Source organism: Danio rerio, chromosome 7, assembly GCF_052040795.2.
Source record: "Danio rerio strain M-AB ecotype USA chromosome 7, GRCz13ab, whole genome shotgun sequence".
Taxonomy (NCBI): domain Eukaryota; kingdom Metazoa; phylum Chordata; class Actinopteri; order Cypriniformes; family Danionidae; genus Danio; species Danio rerio.
The window spans coordinates 9,963,342-9,983,315 of record NC_141027.1 but is presented as its reverse complement, the minus strand read 5'-3'; the positions used below and the strand labels follow the sequence as shown (position 1 = coordinate 9,983,315).

The 19,974-nt window shown below is 41.9% G+C and overlaps 1 protein-coding gene across 3 annotated transcripts in view; it reads right to left on the bottom strand.

The window, feature by feature from the left end:
* adamts17 (ADAM metallopeptidase with thrombospondin type 1 motif, 17) overlaps nt 1-19,974 on the bottom strand; it is a 328,430-nt gene that overhangs the window by 266,943 nt on the left and 41,513 nt on the right. For all 3 annotated transcript variants that reach the window (XR_015495085.1, XM_087260202.1, XM_087260203.1), the window contains exon 4: nt 367-539. Coding sequence is in view for 2 of the 3 variants with exons in the window: in XM_087260202.1 (XP_087116328.1) it covers nt 367-539 (173 nt within the window). In the remaining variant the exon portion in view is untranslated. The remainder of the gene's footprint in view (nt 1-366; nt 540-19,974) is intronic.

The following is a 19,974-nucleotide window of genomic DNA, read 5'->3' as shown; positions in this document are numbered from 1 at the left end:
TATTCTACTTTTTATGTATAGTCATGCACACACTAGTTTGTTGAGCAAGTAGTTTGACCGTTCATTATTCCTTATCATTTCTCCCATAGATAGCTGAATTGAAAGTCCTAAATTATTTGCAAAAACGAGAGCACCTACGCATTGAAGAATACAGTCAATACACGTAATAAGAACATCTATTATGATTGACAGTTTATTCTAGCTTCCCAGTACTTGAATGCGACAGGAAGAGCATCCGATGCTTAAAAACAGATGCAGGAATAGTTGGCGGTTCATTCCGCTGATTCCCCTAATAGCGCTATTTGTAATATTTTAAGATGTACAAAATCAGTTATTGGTTACTTCTGGAGGTTTCCCAGGACTCACCATGTTCATGACGGTGAGCAGAAAGCGTTGAGCGGCCTCAGCTCCATGATACTGCACCATGTTTGCATCTGCGACCACGAGTGTCTCCACCGTATACTCTCGACTTAATCTGATGGCGTTCCTCCTGCCGCGCACCTGCTCTGCTCCCCTTGGCCTTTTCTCCTTCTTCTTGTCTAAAAGATACAAAAACATGTACAGTTGAACTCAAAATAATTAGCCCTCCTGTCATTTTTTAAGCAATATATAATGTTGAAAGTCATATATGTGTCCCACGCTGCTAATAACATTATAAGGACACATATATTTCACAAAAAACAAGTGAAAATTGGTTTGAAATGATTGTTTGAAGCTGCTTCACAGCGATCAGATCCTTGCATGTATTCCAGCGTGGAGAGTGGATGTCTGTATCAGGGAGCACATTGTGACGTTTCTGAGTGTGCTGCATTCATTCATGACAAAATCTTGGCTCAAACCAATCAGCACGCTCTATTGTGTGTGTGGTGCAACTTCATTAATATGCATGATAGCTTCGAAGACAGTGATCAGATGGCAGAGACACGCATTGTGTTGTGTTGAAGAAGAAGAATTGTTCGGAGATTGTAGATTACAGTGCACAAGACACTCGGCAGAAATACATTTGTACAGAACATTTTTTACATTTTTCGCATCTGGAAATGTTGAAATCCAGATTTGCAGCTCGTCTCCTTTTAAAAAAGACGCAGCTCCAGTTGGTGTTGATTGTTCAGTCTCTACAGATTTGGTAAATGAGCGATCAGTGGTCGTTGTTTGTTTATTCAGATGGCAAAGTTACTTCGTATCGTCAGCAGTACTCTTGCAGTGTTTAAAGACATACCTTAGTTAAAATTATTAAATTACTGAAGTTTACAGTGCGTTAATATCACTACAATATTATGGACTGAAAGATCTGCTGTAATTGCTGCTCTCTGAATGTAAACATGTAAACAGAGACACGCCATGTTGTGTTGCCAAAACAAGTGGAAGAAGAAGAATTGTTCTGAGACATGTGTCGTCAGTGTTGCTTTTATAATGTGCTGCAGTGAAGGTTTTGTTTTCATTTTCTCTCTATGAGAGCGCTGCTGGACTCACGTGTGGATCAGCGCACGCGACACGCGACACGCGGCAGAATTACCTTTGTACGGAACTTTTTTACTCGAGAGATTTCGCATCTAGAAATTGTAAAATCCATTTTGCTGCTCGTCTTCTTTTAATAAAGGCGCAGCTCCAGTTGGTGTTGATTGTTCAGTCTCTACAGATTATTAAGTGAGCGATCAGTGGTCTTTGTTTGTTTATTTAGATGGCAAAGTTAGTTCGTATCGTCAGCAGTACTCTTGCAGTGTTTAAAGACAGACCTTAGTCAAAATGATTTAGTTACTAAAGTTTACATTATGTTAATGTCACTGCAATATTATGGACTAAAAGATCTGCTGTAAATGCTGCTCTCTGAATGTAAAAGTGTAAACACCGCAATCAAACTATTACCGTTGTTGTAGGATTTTCACCGCATTTTGTGACAGGATAGTCTATACACACATGGCTTTCTGACACTACCTACCGAGTGCATCTAAGTAACTGAGAAATGCGGAGGGTGGCGCTAGAGAGTTCGTGTTACAGAGGTTTGCTCTGGTTCATGTTAACACTGCCCTCTATCCTTGTGCCAAATTATACATCTTTCCTCCATACGGTTATATGAGCTCCCATTCAAATTCGGCAGAAGAAGAGGAAGCGGAATAATGATAATAATAAGGACGCTAATGGAAACAATAGGTGCCTTCGCAGCTTTGCCCCTAATAAATAGTAGTACTTTTATTTTATAATATTTTTAAAATGTAACTAATTTATGTGATGCAGAGCAGAAATCCTGCATTTTTCTGACAATTTACAATAAACCGCAGGATTCTAAGGGGGTTTTCACACCTGCCTTGTTTAGTTCGGTTGAATCGCACTAGAGTTCGTTTTCCCTCTTGGTGCGGTTCAATTGGGCAGGTGTGAATGTAGCAATCACACTCGTGTGCACACCAAAAGTGGACCAAAAAAGCATACCAAAACCTCCTTGAAGAGGTGGTCTCTGTACGCTTTCAAACGAACCCTGGAGCGGTTCGTTTGTGGTGAGAATAAGATCCGTACTAAAACAGACCCAACCACAAAAAGTACTGCACCTTTTGGACTAATCCAACTGTCGTAGGCCGATGCGCTGTGCATTATGGGATGTGGAGGAAAAATATTTGTTGACAGCGCTTTACCAACATAGAGAGATGAAAACATTACCTGATAGATCGTTGTAATATTTTCGGAAGATGACTATGTCGCAGTTTAGCTAAATTAATACACGCCTTCTCCTGAAGTGACTAAGGATGCACCTTCGCCGTTTGTAATGCTTTAAAACATTGTTTTCCAGCCACAGCTGAACTTCATTCTCGAAGTGTATTATTTGTCTAAAGTGATGTACATAACCTATATAGTATACTATGAGCAGGGATACAATCAGTCGTAGCTTCATAGTCAAAATCGACACTATGTGTTTGCCGGTTTGTTTACTTGCGAGAGTTCCATTGGCATTTCCCACACGTGAATTCTGACTAATTGAAAAGCAGTTTAGGAAATACGTTTAACAACATCTGCCCAATGAGTGATATGGATTTGGTCACATGACTGCATTTTGGTTCTTTTCAAATGGTTCAGACTAAAGCAATCAGTGTGATGTGAAAATGACCCAAAGACGGCAGAAAATGCTACAATGTATCTTTTATTGCCCTTGGTCCGGAACAAATGAACAGAACCACAGATGTGAAAGCACCCTTAGGTAAATAGAAAGTTAAAAAAAAACAGCATCGCTTGAGCAAAATTAAAAATGTCTCTACTGTCACTTTCAATCACTTTCATGCATCCTTGCTCAATTGAAGCAATAACACTGACCCTGAACATATGCAAAGTAAATGCTTGATCAACACATTGCAAGCATGCATACTAAAATCCAGCGTGCGCATGTAATAACCACTTTTATGCAGTGAGTGTTTCATGTCTTTGCATCAAGCCTGCTATTATGTAAAGAAATGTGGTCTCTGTTAGTCTGAGAGACTTACACATGTATACAAACACACTGAAATTGATATACAGGACTAACACAAACAAAATAACAACTCCTGAAGCTGATAGACGAGCCCACATTAAACAAAACGAAACTCTTACGGTTATAAGGAACACAGATATCTGACTGGATCTGCAGGGGACGCATTTGGGGTTTTAACAAACAGCATTTATTCTCAGAAATACACTACATGTTGGACTGACATTACAGTAAAGACAACAGCTTTACTCTAGTTCCTGACATTTGAGTTAATTAACCCTTGTCAGGGCTCGAGATTGCGACCGTTTCACCCAAAATTTTATCTATGCGACCTCAACATATATTTGGGAGCATTTGTGCGACTGCATAAAATTGGTGCCGTGCGACTGGTTTTCACTGCAAAATGTTCTCCACACACGCAGATTTAGGAGACATTCTCGCAGAACGCATCTTAGCACCTGAGATGCCAAACGCAGCGCTCATACATAGTTTAAAACAGTTGTCATGTCAACTTGCTTCAGTAAACAAAGTGCGCAATGCTTGCTCCGCCTTCAAGCTCTTTCTGATTGGTCCACTGCTCTAGCACTGAATGCGAACAGATTGGTTAATATCAGCTGTCAATCAATCAGTCGATGTCTTTCTACAGATGACAGGGAGAGCTACAACTACATGCAATGTACAATGTACTACAATGTAAACATGCACCACGTGCTAAACACAACACCAACAGAAGACTGAACACGAGACACGAGTACACCATGAATGAAAACACGCAATTGCAAAAACGCACAGACCTCCCGCATCAAGCAGGAACGCACACGGTCCAGGTGCGTTTACAAATTGCGCTCATACAGAGACACACACACAATGACAGAAACAGGACAAGACAGAGCTAGTGTCCGGACTCTGCCACCAAAACAAGAATTAACAAGACGAGAGTGGCAGAGCCCTGACACCTTCGCTGAAAAAAAAGCTCTCTATGTTCTGTTTTTTTTTTTCTTTTTTTTGCTGCTGCCATGCTTACTTGTGTGTGTGTGTGTGGATGGGTGTGTGTGTGTGTGTGCGCGTGTGAATGTGTGTGTGTGTCACCCAACACACCTTATTCTTGCACCAGTAAAAAAACAATCCACTGCATTTGGCGCTGCTTATCTGAACGCAGCCACAGCTACTCACATGAGAGCAGGGAAAGGCACCCAATCAAAATGTCCATATGTGTTTTGGGGGCGGGAAGACTCAAGGAGAGAACCTGATTGAACCAAAGGATTGAAGCCTTTCTGCGTGTCTAGATTAATGTTGACAGCGCGGTTTTTAAAAAAGTGGATTAAATTACGGGTGGGGACATTTTCAATGGTGGGTGGATATTGGTGCCTCCGTCCACCCTAAATCTACGCCCCTGAGTCCTCCAAGCTCATGGGAGTCAGACACAATATTCATTTTTTCTCCACTGCAGCATGACTTTATATTCCATACTGTACATTATTTCTGTTACGTGACAAGACTTTTGTCTAAGCAAAGTCAGACCTTGCTGTCCTAATTAAATAATTAAAAATCAAGGTCTGATCTTATTTTATTTTGGCAAAATAAGCCTAATCTAGAGGCCTTTGCCTTTCATATGAGCCACTTCTAATTCAATTATCAACTAGAAGTTTACTATTTCTACTATAATTAACTATTTGCTGTTCTTAAAACTTGGATAGGCGACAAGACTTTTGTCAGGTAGTGTATATTCAATAAAAATCAATATTAAAGTCAGTAAGTATTTTTTTTTTGCACTGCAACTGATGATCAACAGTAAAAATGACATATTTTACCTCTTCCCAACACACTGAAATAAATTATTCAGAGATGATTCCTTGGATTTACTCATTTTTACGTTAAGTGGCTGTAAACATTTTTTAGGCTGAATTTAAACAAACAAATAAAGTTGAATTATACAAAATTTAATTAGCTTGTTTAAATGTAATGTTACATTTAATGTAAATTTAACAGGATTATTTCAGGCATATTGATTTCCCTATAATTTCCTCCTGTTTACTTACTGTTTATTTAAAATTGTTTTGTGTTCACAATATAAATGTAAAAAGAATCTGCAAAGCGACAGTGGTTTCACCTCTTCTCCCCCTTTGGGTTAACTTCAAGGTGGTATAGTCCAAGCAGCCATACCTGTTGCACTATTGCTTGAGCGGTCTTTTCCACCTTTACCTTGAACTAAGGAGGTATGCTCTAGCTGTTCGATATTGAACTTGGCACTAGTGATAATTAACATACACACAAATACAAATTTAAGTTTAATTTGGATTAGTTGTTGTTTTTACGGATGTAAAAACAATTTGTTATATTATAGAATGTTATTTTTGTTGACAGTGTGTATTTAATGCTATGAGCTGAAGCTGCCGATCTGTCTAAATCACAATAATATTCTCTGTGCAGGTATGCATTTATGATTTTTATTTTGACGATGCAATATGTGGATTGTCACAGTTCATATGCTGGTTTTTGGAATTGTGAGAGCTAGTTTTCTCTTTCCCCTTCCTGTCTTTGCGTCCTATCGCGGCGCCTCTCGCTTGTTTCCTCCATCTATCGTTCGCCTTCCCTTTTCCATCTTTACCTTGAACTAAGGAGTGTGTAATGCTATAAGCTGAAGCTCCCGATCTGTCTAAATCACAAAAACATTCTCTGTGCAGACTGAAAATGGTGTCCTCTCGTCATTCACTACACAACGCAGAGCAAAAGAGAGTACAGTTACATTAAAGGGTCACGAAACACCAAAACACATTTTTTGAGCTGTTGACAGTCATATATGTGTCCCACACTGCTAAAAACACTATTAGGACACCTTTATTTCACTAAAAAGTGTAAATTGGTTGTTTTTGCGTTATTTCAAGCAAATTCGTACTTCCGGTTTAAAACTAATTTTTGAAGCTGCGTCACGGTCATGACATAATAGCGTGTATTCCAGCGTGCAGACTGGGCGTCTGTGCCAGAGTGTGTCTTATTACGTCTTACAGTGTGATGCATTAATGCATGAGTAAAGCTTGGTTCAAACCAATCAGCGCGCTCTATTGTGCAACTTCATTAATATTCATTAGTTTCACCGTATTTACATGACAGAGACGACACGCTGTGTTGGCAAAACAAGCGTGAAGTGTTGCTTTTATAGTTTGCTGCCGTTAAGTTTTGTTTTCATTTTCTCTCTGTGAGAGCTCATCTGGAGTGTTTAACAGTGCACGCGACAGTGTACGCGACGCTCGACAACAATAACTTACGTGTCTAAGGAGGATTATTGTTTACCTGAGAGCTGTTCTCATCTGCAAACGCTGAGATCCGGATTCGCTTGTAGTCTTCTCTTCATAAAGACGCGGCTCTAGTTGCTGGTGTATGTCCTGTCTCTACAGATTTGGTAAGTGAGCGTCCAGTGCTCTGTTTATTCAGTTTGTTCATATTGAACTAAGTTAACTATTGCACCGAGTGTAAACATGTTAGCACCACAACCAAACTTTAATCTCGTGTAGGGTTTTTACCGCATTTTGTGACCGGAATAACACACGCGGCTTTCTGACGCTACCTGTCATGTGCATCTAAGTTTCCGGGAAATGCGGAGGGTTTTTTTCTCTCAATCGCCGTGCGGTGTCAAACATTGCATGAAAAATACACGCTTAGAGCAGTTCCTTGAATCAAATATCTCGTTTGTCGCGAGGGACATGAATGAATTCCCTGAATGAAAGAGCCAAACTGCAGTTAAAGTCCAACATTTAATAATTTGGCAAATAATTCGACTACAGATGTCCATGTAGGTTAAACACCATCACTTTCTCCTGTGTGTGTGAATTTTGACTCTGAAACTCGCACGTGCCCAAATAGACACTCCCACACCCTCCCACTTTAGTTCCTCCGACACTCCCCCCTAAACAGAGCTGGACACGCCTACTTTTCTGACTTTTTAAAAAGTAGAGGTGTGAAAACACCCTGCTGAAACGAGGGGGTTTCATGGCCCTTTAACACAAATAAAACGTTTGCAACAGTTTTGCAGACATCATTTTTTTCAGTGCAGAGAATAAGAGAATAAGAATGCATGATTAAATGGTGTCATGGCTATGCAATCGAAAACCTGGTTATAATAGTCAATGGGGCAATAACAACCACTAACATAATGAAACAGTATTCATTTCCCAGAGTGTATTGACCTTATTCTAAAATGCGGAAGTGGGCCTGTTTTTTTGCGATTGTTTTAGAACTTCCGATTCAGTCGCCTATGGGAGAAATGACTAGGAATATTAAACGACAGAAAACGGTCAAACTACTTGCTCTACAACAAGCGTTTGCATGACTATACAGACCAAGTAGATTAATATAATAAGGAAATATCAGTTTGCAACATCAAACAGCGAAACGAGCAGTTTTTAATGTCTAAAAATGAATGGAAGTGAACGATACCGGAAGTCTCGAGCCAAACAAATTCAAATGTCTGCGCCCGCTCGTCGGCGAGGAATAAGGTGAATTGAGTTTTTGAAAAATTACAAAGCATTGTCCTAAAATATGTGTCAAAATAGATTTGTCATTCTTTTTGCTGAAACACAGTGAAAGCCGTGGCTAAATTAATCCTCAAAAATCACCCCAGAGTGGATGAAAACATCTCTAACACACCGAGTTAAAAAAACTACATATAAATGTCCAAAAAAGCAGGAAGAAACTTTTACTAAAATAATAATGTGCTATAAAAACTGAACATCTAACAATTAAGGCAGCTTCGAGACACTAAAACCAAAAGCCCATCTGGAAACATAAAGTCTTGTTTGTTCAGTTGAGTCTAAGCTGACTCTGTTTTTCCCCCATAATTCAGTGGGGCTCTGATGAGGGTCCCTCTGATGGGGGTCTGTATGTTTACAGGTGTTTAGAAAGCGTGGGTTTGTGCGCATTTATAAATGACTAACAGAACATATGGTGCTGATGTGTGATGCATGTTTTGTGCATTTTCTCCATTCTCAGCTGTTCTAACTAGAGAGAAACTGATGGTGCTTTGGGCTTTCACACACACACACACACACAAGAAATGATGCTGAAAAATCACACATACCAGCCGGGTGCTGATACCAGCAATAATTCCTGCAGATGGAGACTATCATAAAGCAATGTGAGTAACAATAAAAACACTGCTAATGGACAAAAAGAATTGCGAAACTAACAAAATTGCCATTTTAAGTCTTAAAGGAAGTCTACATGTTATTTTATTTTTAGCTTTTGTCATTTAATTCTTTGTGGATCACAAAAGACGATGTTTAGTTGGGGTTTCCATATAGTGAAATAAAAGAGACTTAAAAGAGACCCAGCTGCACCATTAACATAGTCCAAATGCACTATTCAACTGGAAGTCATGCATTAAAGGGGACCTTTTATACCTATATATAAGCCTAGAGTGTGTTTATGAAGTTTAAGCTCGGAATACCACACAAATAATGTTTTATAAGTCTTTGAAACAGCCTTTGATGCAAATTGTGGCATTTTGGTGACTGTCGCTTTAAATTCAAATGAGATTGTGCTCTTTACAAAAGAGTGCGGAGCTACAAATGCCTGTGTGTCAGCATAGTGGCAGATTCAAAAACAAGATTAACATCCTATGCTAATGAGTTAGAGATGGTCACTACTGGGCGGAGTTTTTCCCTTTTGATGACACGTACAAAGAGAGAATGTCAATCAAAATGTTTCTGCAGAATGTTTTTATCTATGGGATTAAAAATTAGAATAAATAGTTTCATTATTAGAAGCTAGCTATATTCACAGACTGTTCCCATGCAACTGTTTAAACCAAGCGGCAACATCCCGCTCTCCCTGGTGAAGCCAATACGGAAGTAACTGAAACTGCAATTCATCGACTGGCCTCTGGGGGCTGGCTCCAGGAACTCCAGATGTACACTGACTGCAATGCTAAATTGGCCAATTTTACAGCTGTAAAAAGATGATTTTGGTGTATATATCTAATATTACTCATCATGACAACTGTGAGGGGGGTGAGTTATTTTATAACTCATTCGTTATTTTTTATTAGGTTAAATTAGGTAAGCATAATTAAGGGCGTGGCCACTTCTGGGACAGCTAGGTCTCGCTGGTCACCGTCATGTCACGTCACCTAATTCCAGCTGATTAGCTGCTGAACTCGGCATATACATACTATTCTTGTTTTGTTTTATGTGGCTTTACACCTACTTGTAGCTTTATTTGCGTTTTATGGCTGACATAACGGATACTACATCCATATCTTTTACAGTCTATGGTTTGAACCCCTTAAAAAAGTGATTTTTGCATAATTGGTCCCCTTTATGGCCTTAAATCCCTCAGTGATCAGGCAAAGGATAAAAAAAAACTCCATAAAATGTTTTGGACGGAAAAAGAGAAAAGTCTGAAAACAACCAGATTAGGTTGAGGCTGAGCCCAGACTGATTGTGATAATTACACATATGCTAAATATTATTTATTCACATAGTAAGAGCAATAGAACCCTGTGGTCACTGAATGAATGCATTACAGCCTGTTGATGTTGTCAAAAATCATTCATTGAAATTCATTCACTTTCTTTCGGCTTAGTCCCTTTATTCATCAAGGGTCGCCACAGCGGAATGAACCGCCAACTTATCCAGCATATGTTTTACACAGCAGATGCCCTTCCAGACAAAACCCAGTACTGGGAAACACCCATAAACTCTCGCGCTCACACACATACACTATGGTCAATTTAGTTTATTCAATTCACCTAATGTGACTGTGGGGAAAACCGGAGCACCCAGAGGAAACCCACACCAACACGGGGAGAACATCCAAACTTTACATAGAAATGCCAACTGACCCAGCCAGGACTCAAACTAGTGACCTTCTTGCTGTGAGGGGACAGTGCTAAGTACTGAGCCACCATGCAGAGTGTGTGAAATTGTAAACAATAAAAACAAAGATTTTATTGTAAGAATCGTGACTTATTTGTGGGAAAACTATACTGAAACACTATAAGGCTCTTCATTAAAACTAAAGTGTTTGTATTAATCCTGATTCTGGAAAACAATTAATGACAATATAAAGCAGCACAACTGTTTTTTATAAATTGAAATATTCTGTGAGCAACAGAAGGATTTCTGAAGGATAATGTTACACTAAAGACTGGAGTTTGTTAAGTTTTAACCCTCTTTCCCTACTCCCAGCTTGGTAATGGATACTAGTTCTGGTCAGCACATTGTAGACCTGTATTTTCTTTATGTAAGATTGCACTAGTTTCAGGTTTTTTTTTTTTCCGCTCAAAATACTCTTCAGTGTATTTGGTTATTGTTACATGTTTATGTTGTCTTTTTTGTATATTTTTGCAATGTGTATTACTGTGAGGAGTGTGTTAGACCTACCTGTTTGTGATTTTGTTTTCTTGCGTGTCGCCTTCATGTTTCGTCACGGAGCACATGCTCTTTGTTTTGACAGTTCGCCATGTGCTCTTCCGTCAGCGTTTCCTTTTCCCCACCTCCTTGTTATTCACTTATTAAACAATTATTGTCACCTGTAGCTCCTTGATCTTCTCCTCTATTTAATTCCCGCTTGCCTCCTTGTCTTTGTCAGACCGTCTTGTGTGTTTCGCGAGTTCACTCGCTCTAGACCCGCGTTTATCCTGTCTTGTCTTGTGTAACGTTATCTATCTGGCTCCATAGAGATTAGTTTCGGTTTTCGTTCGCCCTCTCTGCTCATCTCTCTTCTGCCCTGTCAGGCTATCTTCGGTGTCATTGCTTGGGGCGCTCGGACTCCATCGCCTGCCGACATCCGGCCACCTGCAGCTGCTCGTCTTCCGGCTGCTCCGCCCACTAAGCCTGGATACTCACCACCTCCACGAGTCCGCCACCTTGTGGACATTCAATTGAACTACAGTCCAGTACTAGTTACTGCTGCCTGAATTACCCTTTTTATTCAGTGCTTTTTCTTTTATATTTTTGATCCTCTGTCTGAGGCATTTTTGATTTTTGAAGTTAAAATAAATCTTCACCTGCATATTGAATCTGTGGTTTCTCCCTGACAGAACGGTCTGACCAGTTATGGATTCAGCAGGTGCAGATCAAGTGAGAAATGCAGTGACCCAGCAGGGCATTCTCCTAGGACAACAGGCTACTCAATTAACTGCCACTTCACAAGAGGTTGAGTTTCTGACGGCTCGTGTTGCGGAACTCAATGATCTAGTCCAGGATCTACAGCTAAACCTCAGAGCCGGTAGGCAGGCAGCCTTCCCTCTCCACCCTGATCATGAGCCGCACGCTAATTGTCCACCACAATATGACGGGGACCCCAACTCCTGCCGATCTTTCTTGTCTCAGTGTTCACTGGTCTTCGCTCTCCAGCCACGCCGTTACGCCACTGAGGAGTCCAGAGTGGCATTTGTGATTACACTTCTTAAGGGCAGGGCCCGAGACTGGGCCACCGCTGTGTGGGATGCACGTGCTGCCTTTTGTGCCACTTTTGATGACTTTCGTAATGAGATGACCAAGCTGTTCGATCGGTCAGCTCACGGGGATGAGGCAGCTTCTCTTTTGGCCCAGCTAAGCCAGAACGGGCGTTCAGTGACTGACTACTCTGTTCAATTCAGGACCCTAGCAGCGGTCTGCGCTTGGAACGAAGCAGCTCTCCGAGCGAGGTTCCGGGACGGTCTGGATGATGAGATTCAGGACGAAATCGCCACTCATGACCTCCCTCATGACTTCGACGCCCTGGTTGACCTTGCTCTCCGTGTTGAGGGCCGCCTCCGCCGCCGCCAACATCGGCGAGCGACCCGTTCCTCCTGGAGGGCTGAGGAGGGCTTTTCAAACTTGCTCCACACCCCTCCTCCCATTCCGGATCAGGAGCCGATGCAGTTGGGGCATCTGCGGCTAACCACACAGGAGAAACGACATCGGTTGGCTAGGGGCTTGTGCCTGTACTGTGGGAAACCGGGTCATCAGGCTGTCCGGTGTCCGTTAAAAGCCCCCGCTCACCAGTAGTACGGGGGATTCTGGTGGGCACTATCCCTTGCTCTGACACCCCCACATACCGTACCTCACTGCCAGCCTCTCTACAATTCGGAGATGTCGTCCATTCGTGCTCTGCCCTGATCGACTCCGGAGCCGAGGGCAATTTTTTAGACAGCACCACCGCTGAGTCCTGGGGCATTCCGGCTATCCCTCTTTCCTCTCCTATCACTGTCCGCTCCCTCAATGGTCTTACCATCACCTCCATCACCCATTCCACTCCTTCTGTAAGTTTAATTATTTCTGGCAATCACCGTGAGGATATTAGTTTATATTTATTTGACTCCCCGAGTGCTCCTGTAGTATTGGGGCACCCGTGGCTAACCAAACACAATCCTCATGTTGATTGGTCAACTAGTTCTGTGTTATCTTGGAGTCCGTCTTGTCTTGCTTTGTGTCTTGGTCCTGCCCCGTGTTCTGGTTCTGTTTCTCATGTGTTGCAGGTCGAAGCGGTAGATCTCTCCGGAGTCCCGTCGGAATATCACGATCTGCGTCAGGTCTTCAGCAAGTCCCGTGCTACTTCCTTACCTCCCCACCGACCATATGATTGTGCCATCGAGCTCCTCCCAGGCTCTTCTCCGCCCAGGGGTCGGTTGTATTCCCTTTCACGTCCGGAAAGAGAGGCCATGGACAGGTACATTCAAGAGTCTTTAAAAGCCGACCTCATCCGTCCCTCTTCCTCCCCGGCTGGGGCTGGGTTCTTCTTTGTTAAAAAGAAGGATGGCTCTCTGCGTCCTTGCATTGACTACAGAGGTCTTAATGACATCACTGTTAAGAACAGGTACACTCTGCCTTTGATGTCTTCTGCCTTTGAGTTATTGCAGGGAGCCAAGGTCTTTACTAAGCTAGACCTCCGCAACGCCTATCACTTGGTTCGGATACGTGAGGGGGATGAGTGGAAGACCGCATTTAACACACCCACGGGACACTTCGAATACCGGGTCCTACCATTCGGGCTCACTAATGCCCCGGCTGTCTTCCAGGCCCTGGTCAATGACGTGCTGAGAGACATGGTGAATAGATTTGTCTTTGTGTACCTTGATGATATCCTCATCTTTTCCCCTTCCAAGCAGGTACACACTCAGCATGTTCGACAGGTGCTGCAGCGGCTGCTGGAGAACCAGCTTTATGTCAAGGCGGAGAAGTGCGTGTTCCACACTAAGTCTGTTTCGTTCCTGGGGCATATTGTCTCGACGGAGGGAATCAAGGCTGATCCTGCTAAGGTAAGGGCCGTGGCCGAGTGGCCAATCCCCAACTCTAGAAAGGCTCTGCAGCGGTTCTTGGGGTTCGCCAACTTCTATAGGCGATTCATCCGGAACTTCAGCTCGGTCGCTGCACCCTTAACAGCTCTCACCTCTCCTAAGGTACCGTTCATATGGAACAGTCGAGCTCAGGAGGCCTTTGATGTTATAAAGTCCCGTTTCATCACTGCTCCTGTTCTTTCTCTTCCAGATCCTGAACGGCAGTTTATTGTTGAGGTGGATGCTTCTGAAGTGGGGGTAGGCGCGGTCCTTTCTCAGCGGTCCCTTAGGGATGGGAAGGTGCATCCTTGTGCCTTCTTCTCCCACCGCCTGAGCCCAGCCGAACGAAACTATGACATAGGTAACAGAGAGTTGCTGGCTGTCAGGCTGGCCCTGGGGGAGTGGCGCCACTGGTTGGAAGGAGCAGCACACCCATTCTTGGTCTGGACGGATCATAAAAATTTAGAATATATCCGTTCAGCCAAAAGATTGAATTCCCGTCAGGCTCGCTGGGCACTCTTCTTTGGTCGATTTACCTTTTCCCTCTCGTACCGGCCGGGATCCAAGAACATCAAACCTGATGCTCTCTCCCGGCTATTCGACGTCCCTGGAGAGAATGCTACCCCAGTAGCCATCCTCCCGAGAGGAGTGGTGGTGGGGTCTCTCTCTTGGGACGTCGAGCGGCGGGTGAGAGAGGCCGGTCAAGGAGGGGAAACACCGGAAGGGTGTCCGGGGGGTCGCCTGTTTGTGCCAATTCGGCTAAGACCGGAAGTCCTCCAGTGGGGTCATGAATCCAGAGTAGCCTGTCACCCAGGAATCCGGAGGTCGCTGGCTACCATTCAACAGCGATTTTGGTGGCCGTCTATGGCCCAAGATACCAAGCAGTTTGTGTTGGCTTGTGCAGTATGTGCCCAGAATAAGACTTCTAATCAGCCGCCCATTGGTCTGTTACAACCCCTCCCCATTCCCTCTCGCCCCTGGTCACACATTGCCCTTGATTTTGTCTCTGGCTTACCCCCATCGAGAGGTAACACCGTTGTGTTGACGGTGGTGGACCGCTTCTCTAAGGCTGCCCATTTTATCCCCTTACCCAAACTTCCATCCGCCAAAGAGACTGCTCAGGTTGTGATTGACCAGGTCTTTCGGATACATGGCCTTCCTATGGATGTGGTCTCTGACAGAGGGCCTCAATTTGTCTCTCGGTTTTGGAAAGAGTTCTGCAGACAGATCGGGGCCTCTACGAGTCTGTCTTCAGGTTTTCACCCCCAGACCAATGGGCAGACTGAGCGAGCCAACCAGGATCTTGAAAGAACTCTCCGCTGCTTGGTGTCACAGAATCCGGGTACCTGGAGTCAGCAACTATCTTGGGTCGAATACGCCCACAATTCCTTGCCAGTTGCTTCAACAGGTATGTCCCCTTTCCATTGCTCTGTTGGTTATCAACCCCCTTTATTTCCTGCTCAGGAGCCCGATGCCGCGGTCCCGTCTGCCTTTGCCTTCGTTCGTCGGTGTCGCCGCACCTGGAAGAGGGCTAAGGAGGCCTTGGCCCAGGCTTCCAGACGGACCAAAGCGGCGGCTGACCGTCACCGGACCCCTGCTCCGCCTTTTGTTTGTGGTCAAAAGGTTTGGCTATCTACTAAGGACCTACCTCTCCGGGTGCCTTCTCGCAAGCTGGCACCCAGGTTCATAGGGCCATATCAGATCACTAAGGTCTTGAGTCCGGTGACAGTACAGCTCAAGCTTCCGTGCACTCTTGGTCGGGTTCACCCTGTTTTTCATGTATCCAGGGTCAAGCCTGTGTTCCGGTCCCAACTTAATCCTATTGGTCATTCCCCGGCCCCTCCTCCTCCTCGTCTAGTAGATGGCGTTCCGGTCTATACGGTGAGGAGGCTTCTTGATGTGAGACGCCGGGGCCGGGGCTTTCAGTATCTGGTGGACTGGGAGGGCTATGGTGCGGAGAAGAGGTCTTGGATTCCGGCTCGGGATATTCTGGACCAGTCGCTGATCGGGGAATTTCGTCGGCGACGAGGTGAGCCCCCTCTAGAGGCGCCGTGAGGCGCTTCTGGGGGGGGGGGTAATGTGAGGAGTGTGTTAGACCTACCTGTTTGTGATTTTGTTTTCTTGCGTGTCGCCTTCATGTTTCGTCACGGAGCACATGCTCTTTGTTTTGACAGTTCGCCATGTGCTCTTCCGTCAGCGTTTCCTTTTCCCCACCTCCTTGTTATTCACTTATTAAACAATTATTGTCACCTGTAGCTCCTTGATCTTCTCCTCTATTTAATTCCCGCTTGCCTCCTTGTCTTTGTCAGACCGTCTTGTGTGTTTCGCGAGTTCACTCGCTCTAGACCCGCGTTTATCCTGTCTTGTCTTGTGTAACGTTATCTATCTGGCTCCATAGAGATTAGTTTCGGTTTTCGTTCGCCCTCTCTGCTCATCTCTCTTCTGCCCTGTCAGGCTATCTTCGGTGTCATTGCTTGGGGCGCTCGGACTCCATCGCCTGCCGACATCCGGCCACCTGCAGCTGCTCGTCTTCCGGCTGCTCCGCCCACTAAGCCTGGATACTCACCACCTCCACGAGTCCGCCACCTTGTGGACATTCAATTGAACTACAGTCCAGTACTAGTTACTGCTGCCTGAATTACCCTTTTTATTCAGTGCTTTTTCTTTTATATTTTTGATCCTCTGTCTGAGGCATTTTTGATTTTTGAAGTTAAAATAAATCTTCACCTGCATATTGAATCTGTGGTTTCTCCCTGACAATTACAATGTATAAATAAAACATAAAAATAATAGATAAATAAATAATACTAAAATAATAATACTAAAATATTATTAATAATAATAATAATAATAATAATATAAAATAATAATAGAAATAATAATATTAACAAAAAAATTAAAATAAATAATAATGATAATAATAGTAAAATATTTAAAAAAATAATAAAAATAATAATAGCAATAAAATATTATAATAATAACAATAATAATAATAATAATAATAATAATAACAATATAATAATAATAATAATAATAATAATAATAATAATGATAACAGTTTAATAATAATAATAATAATGATAATAACAATAACAATAATAATAATAATAATAATAATAATGTAAATATTAACAATAATTTTAATAATAATAATAAAACTAAAATATTAATGATAATATTATTATTATTATTATTATAAAATAATAATAGAAATAATTATATTAACAATGAAAATGAATAATAATAATAATAGTAAAATAAAATAATAATAATAATAACAACAACAATAAAAATAATAACAGCAATAAAATATAATAATAATAATAATAATAATAATAATACAAACAATAAAAAAGTAATAAATAAAATAATTATAATAATAATAATAATAAAAAAAATTATAATAATAATAATCTGCAGATTTATGAGGATATAGAAACAACTTATGACACTTAAAATAAAATATACTAACTTTTTAACTTGTATTTAAGGTTTACAATGCAAATCCAATTAGATTAGGTAAACAAAGCTGGTCTTTTATTTAATATATGTACTAAAAGACAGCAAATATTACTATATTTATCTAAACTGTTTTTTAGATAAATTGATATAAACATTTGCATTTTATTCAATAATTCAACTGAAATAATATAAAAACTGAATAAAAATATATTAATTGACACATTTCAATAAGTAAATACTTAAACTCAATGATGGGCTAAAGAAATGCAGATGTCTGCGCGTGCAGATTCTGTGTGAGCCTAGCCATGAGAAATATAATGGTGTGGACACATTTTTCATATTCAAGTTAATATGTGGCTTTACTTCTGAAAAAAAATATTTATTGCATGCTTTAAGAAGGATTTCATGTGCGAGGGTTAATAAATGATGATAGATCTTTGATTGGTGGCCGAACTACTCCTTTAACATTCCGTTGGACAGTCATACGCCTTAATAAAACTCAATCTAGCCATTGACACTTTTGGCCGCAGTTATTAATTACTCGCATTTAAACATTTAACCCAATTTTGGGTCATGGCGCTGAAGTGTCCATACCAAAATTCAATTAATATCGCTGTGTAACTGCAAATAAATCTCTCCGTCAGGCCCCTGAAGCTTTGTGAGGGGCCGCAATGGAGAAAATGCTGTGGTTGACTATAAATAATGCTTCTGTGCTAAAGGGGAAACATAAACCGCATACCCACACCTGCTCATTCTCCCATGTGTGTGTGTGTGTGTGTGTGTGTGTGTGTGTGTGTGTGTGTGTGTGTGTGTGTGTGTGTGTGTGTGTGTGGTGTTCATGCTAATATGCTGTGAGAGAGGTTAAATTGGTGCGTAGAAGAAAATAAACCTATTTTTCTATACAGCAGATCAGCTTAAAGATGACAGTGATAAAAAACACATCAATCTTACATATATAGCTCAAAAGGCTTGGTGCATTCTTGATGAAATTATGTTTATGTATGCACATTCACTCCTAGGTTACTCCTAAAATGGTTTATAATGAAGGGCAAAAGACACAAATGAGCAAAAGAAAAAAATATATTGTGCAGAACTTTAAAACGATTCATTAATTGCATATTAAAGAATGTTCAATCCAGCCTCATTCTGATTATGTACCCTTATATACATTTCTGGAGAGCACCAAATACATCCCAGGAGCTTTTTTTTTTTTTTTTTTTTTACAGTTTTTGTTTTTGCAAATCCACCAGAGGCTGCTGTGTACAATTTTTGAGATCTCAAATTTCTCTCGAGAGTGCCATTCATGCCTGCTGTTCTCGTATAAATCCACCAGAGGCTGCTGTCGACTCACTGACTGACTAACTGACCGACCGACCTACTGATCCCCCCACCCAAACACTATTCTAAACCCAACCAAAAGTGTTTTCAAAACGGCAGCCTGATTTTTACCACGTTTTCAGATTTTACCACATTCTCACCCTGTTATTTACTTGTTTGTTTTATTTATTTATTTATTTATTGTTTTTGTCTTACTCGTTTTCTGGAATCGTTCCTCACCGGACTCGAACCCTGTCATCACAGTCAACTCTGTTCTGCGCCTCAAATACTCCGACATATGTGGCGCGGTAACAGCGGAAAAGCCTTCCACATGGAGGTAAGCGATCAGATGGTAAGTGCAAAAAGGAACTGCGTCATACCCCCCAGGAGCATTTGTTTAAAGACATTAAATACGTTCCTCTAGCTACATAGTTTGTGATCTTCACAAAAGTAGATAGGGGTTTTGAGAATGAGCCTATACTGAGAATGTCTCAGGACTTCTGGTAGTACCCAGAACAGCAAAGTCCGCTAAAGGAGGTTGAGTGTTTTCATATATGGCCCCTAAACTCTGGAATAGCCTTCCTGCTCATGTCCGAGGCTCAGACACAGTCTCTCAGTTCAAAACTAGATTAAAGGCCTATCTTTTTTAGTAAAGCATATACAAATTGCATCACATAGCTGTAGCATATGTCAGTGTGCTACATGCAGGTGAGTACAAATTCGTAATGTTGTGTTGACACCAGACGTGGAACGCACGGATAATTAGCAGTATTCATGCGTAAATATCCGCTTCAACATTTGATTTACTTCCTTTATTTGCGCGTCAAAATTCGATAAATTCGCGCGTCAAATCCCATTCATTTGCATGCCAAATTCACTTCACAACAGACGCGGAATCGTGTGATGGGCAGGGCTTCCATCTGTCTGGTGACTCTAGCTTCGTTGCTAAATGGCTAACATGGATTAGATTGAAAAAATAACTGGGTTTATGTGCTTTATGAAGGCTGAAAAACAGTTTCAATATGTTTAGGGCAGTGTCTGAGTCCACAAGATCCTTTCAGAGGTGCACCCAGCTCTGTGAGCTCATAAACTCCTCCAGAAACATAACCAGGATGATGGAAGCATTCACCGGTGCTTCTGACTGAGCCGAGCCCAGTTTGATGAACTGTTGTCGGTGTAGGCAGGAGGATTTTCCCCCGGGGCACCAACAACAGGCGCTACGTCATAATCACGCACCCACAAGAGCAAGCTCCTGATTGGTTAATGTGGCGTGAATGTCTGCTGAAGTTCAGATTTTCGAACTCGAGCAGTTCGCGCAATTCACGTGTTAAACACGCAAAACTTTAAATTCGCGCCACGCCATTCATGCATATCACACCATTCGGGAAATTTAAGTAATACGTGGCGCAACTTTCATGCCGCGCCATTTGCGCGTATCGCGTCACAGGATGTCTATGCGGCCCTTTGCATTGACTTAACATGTAAG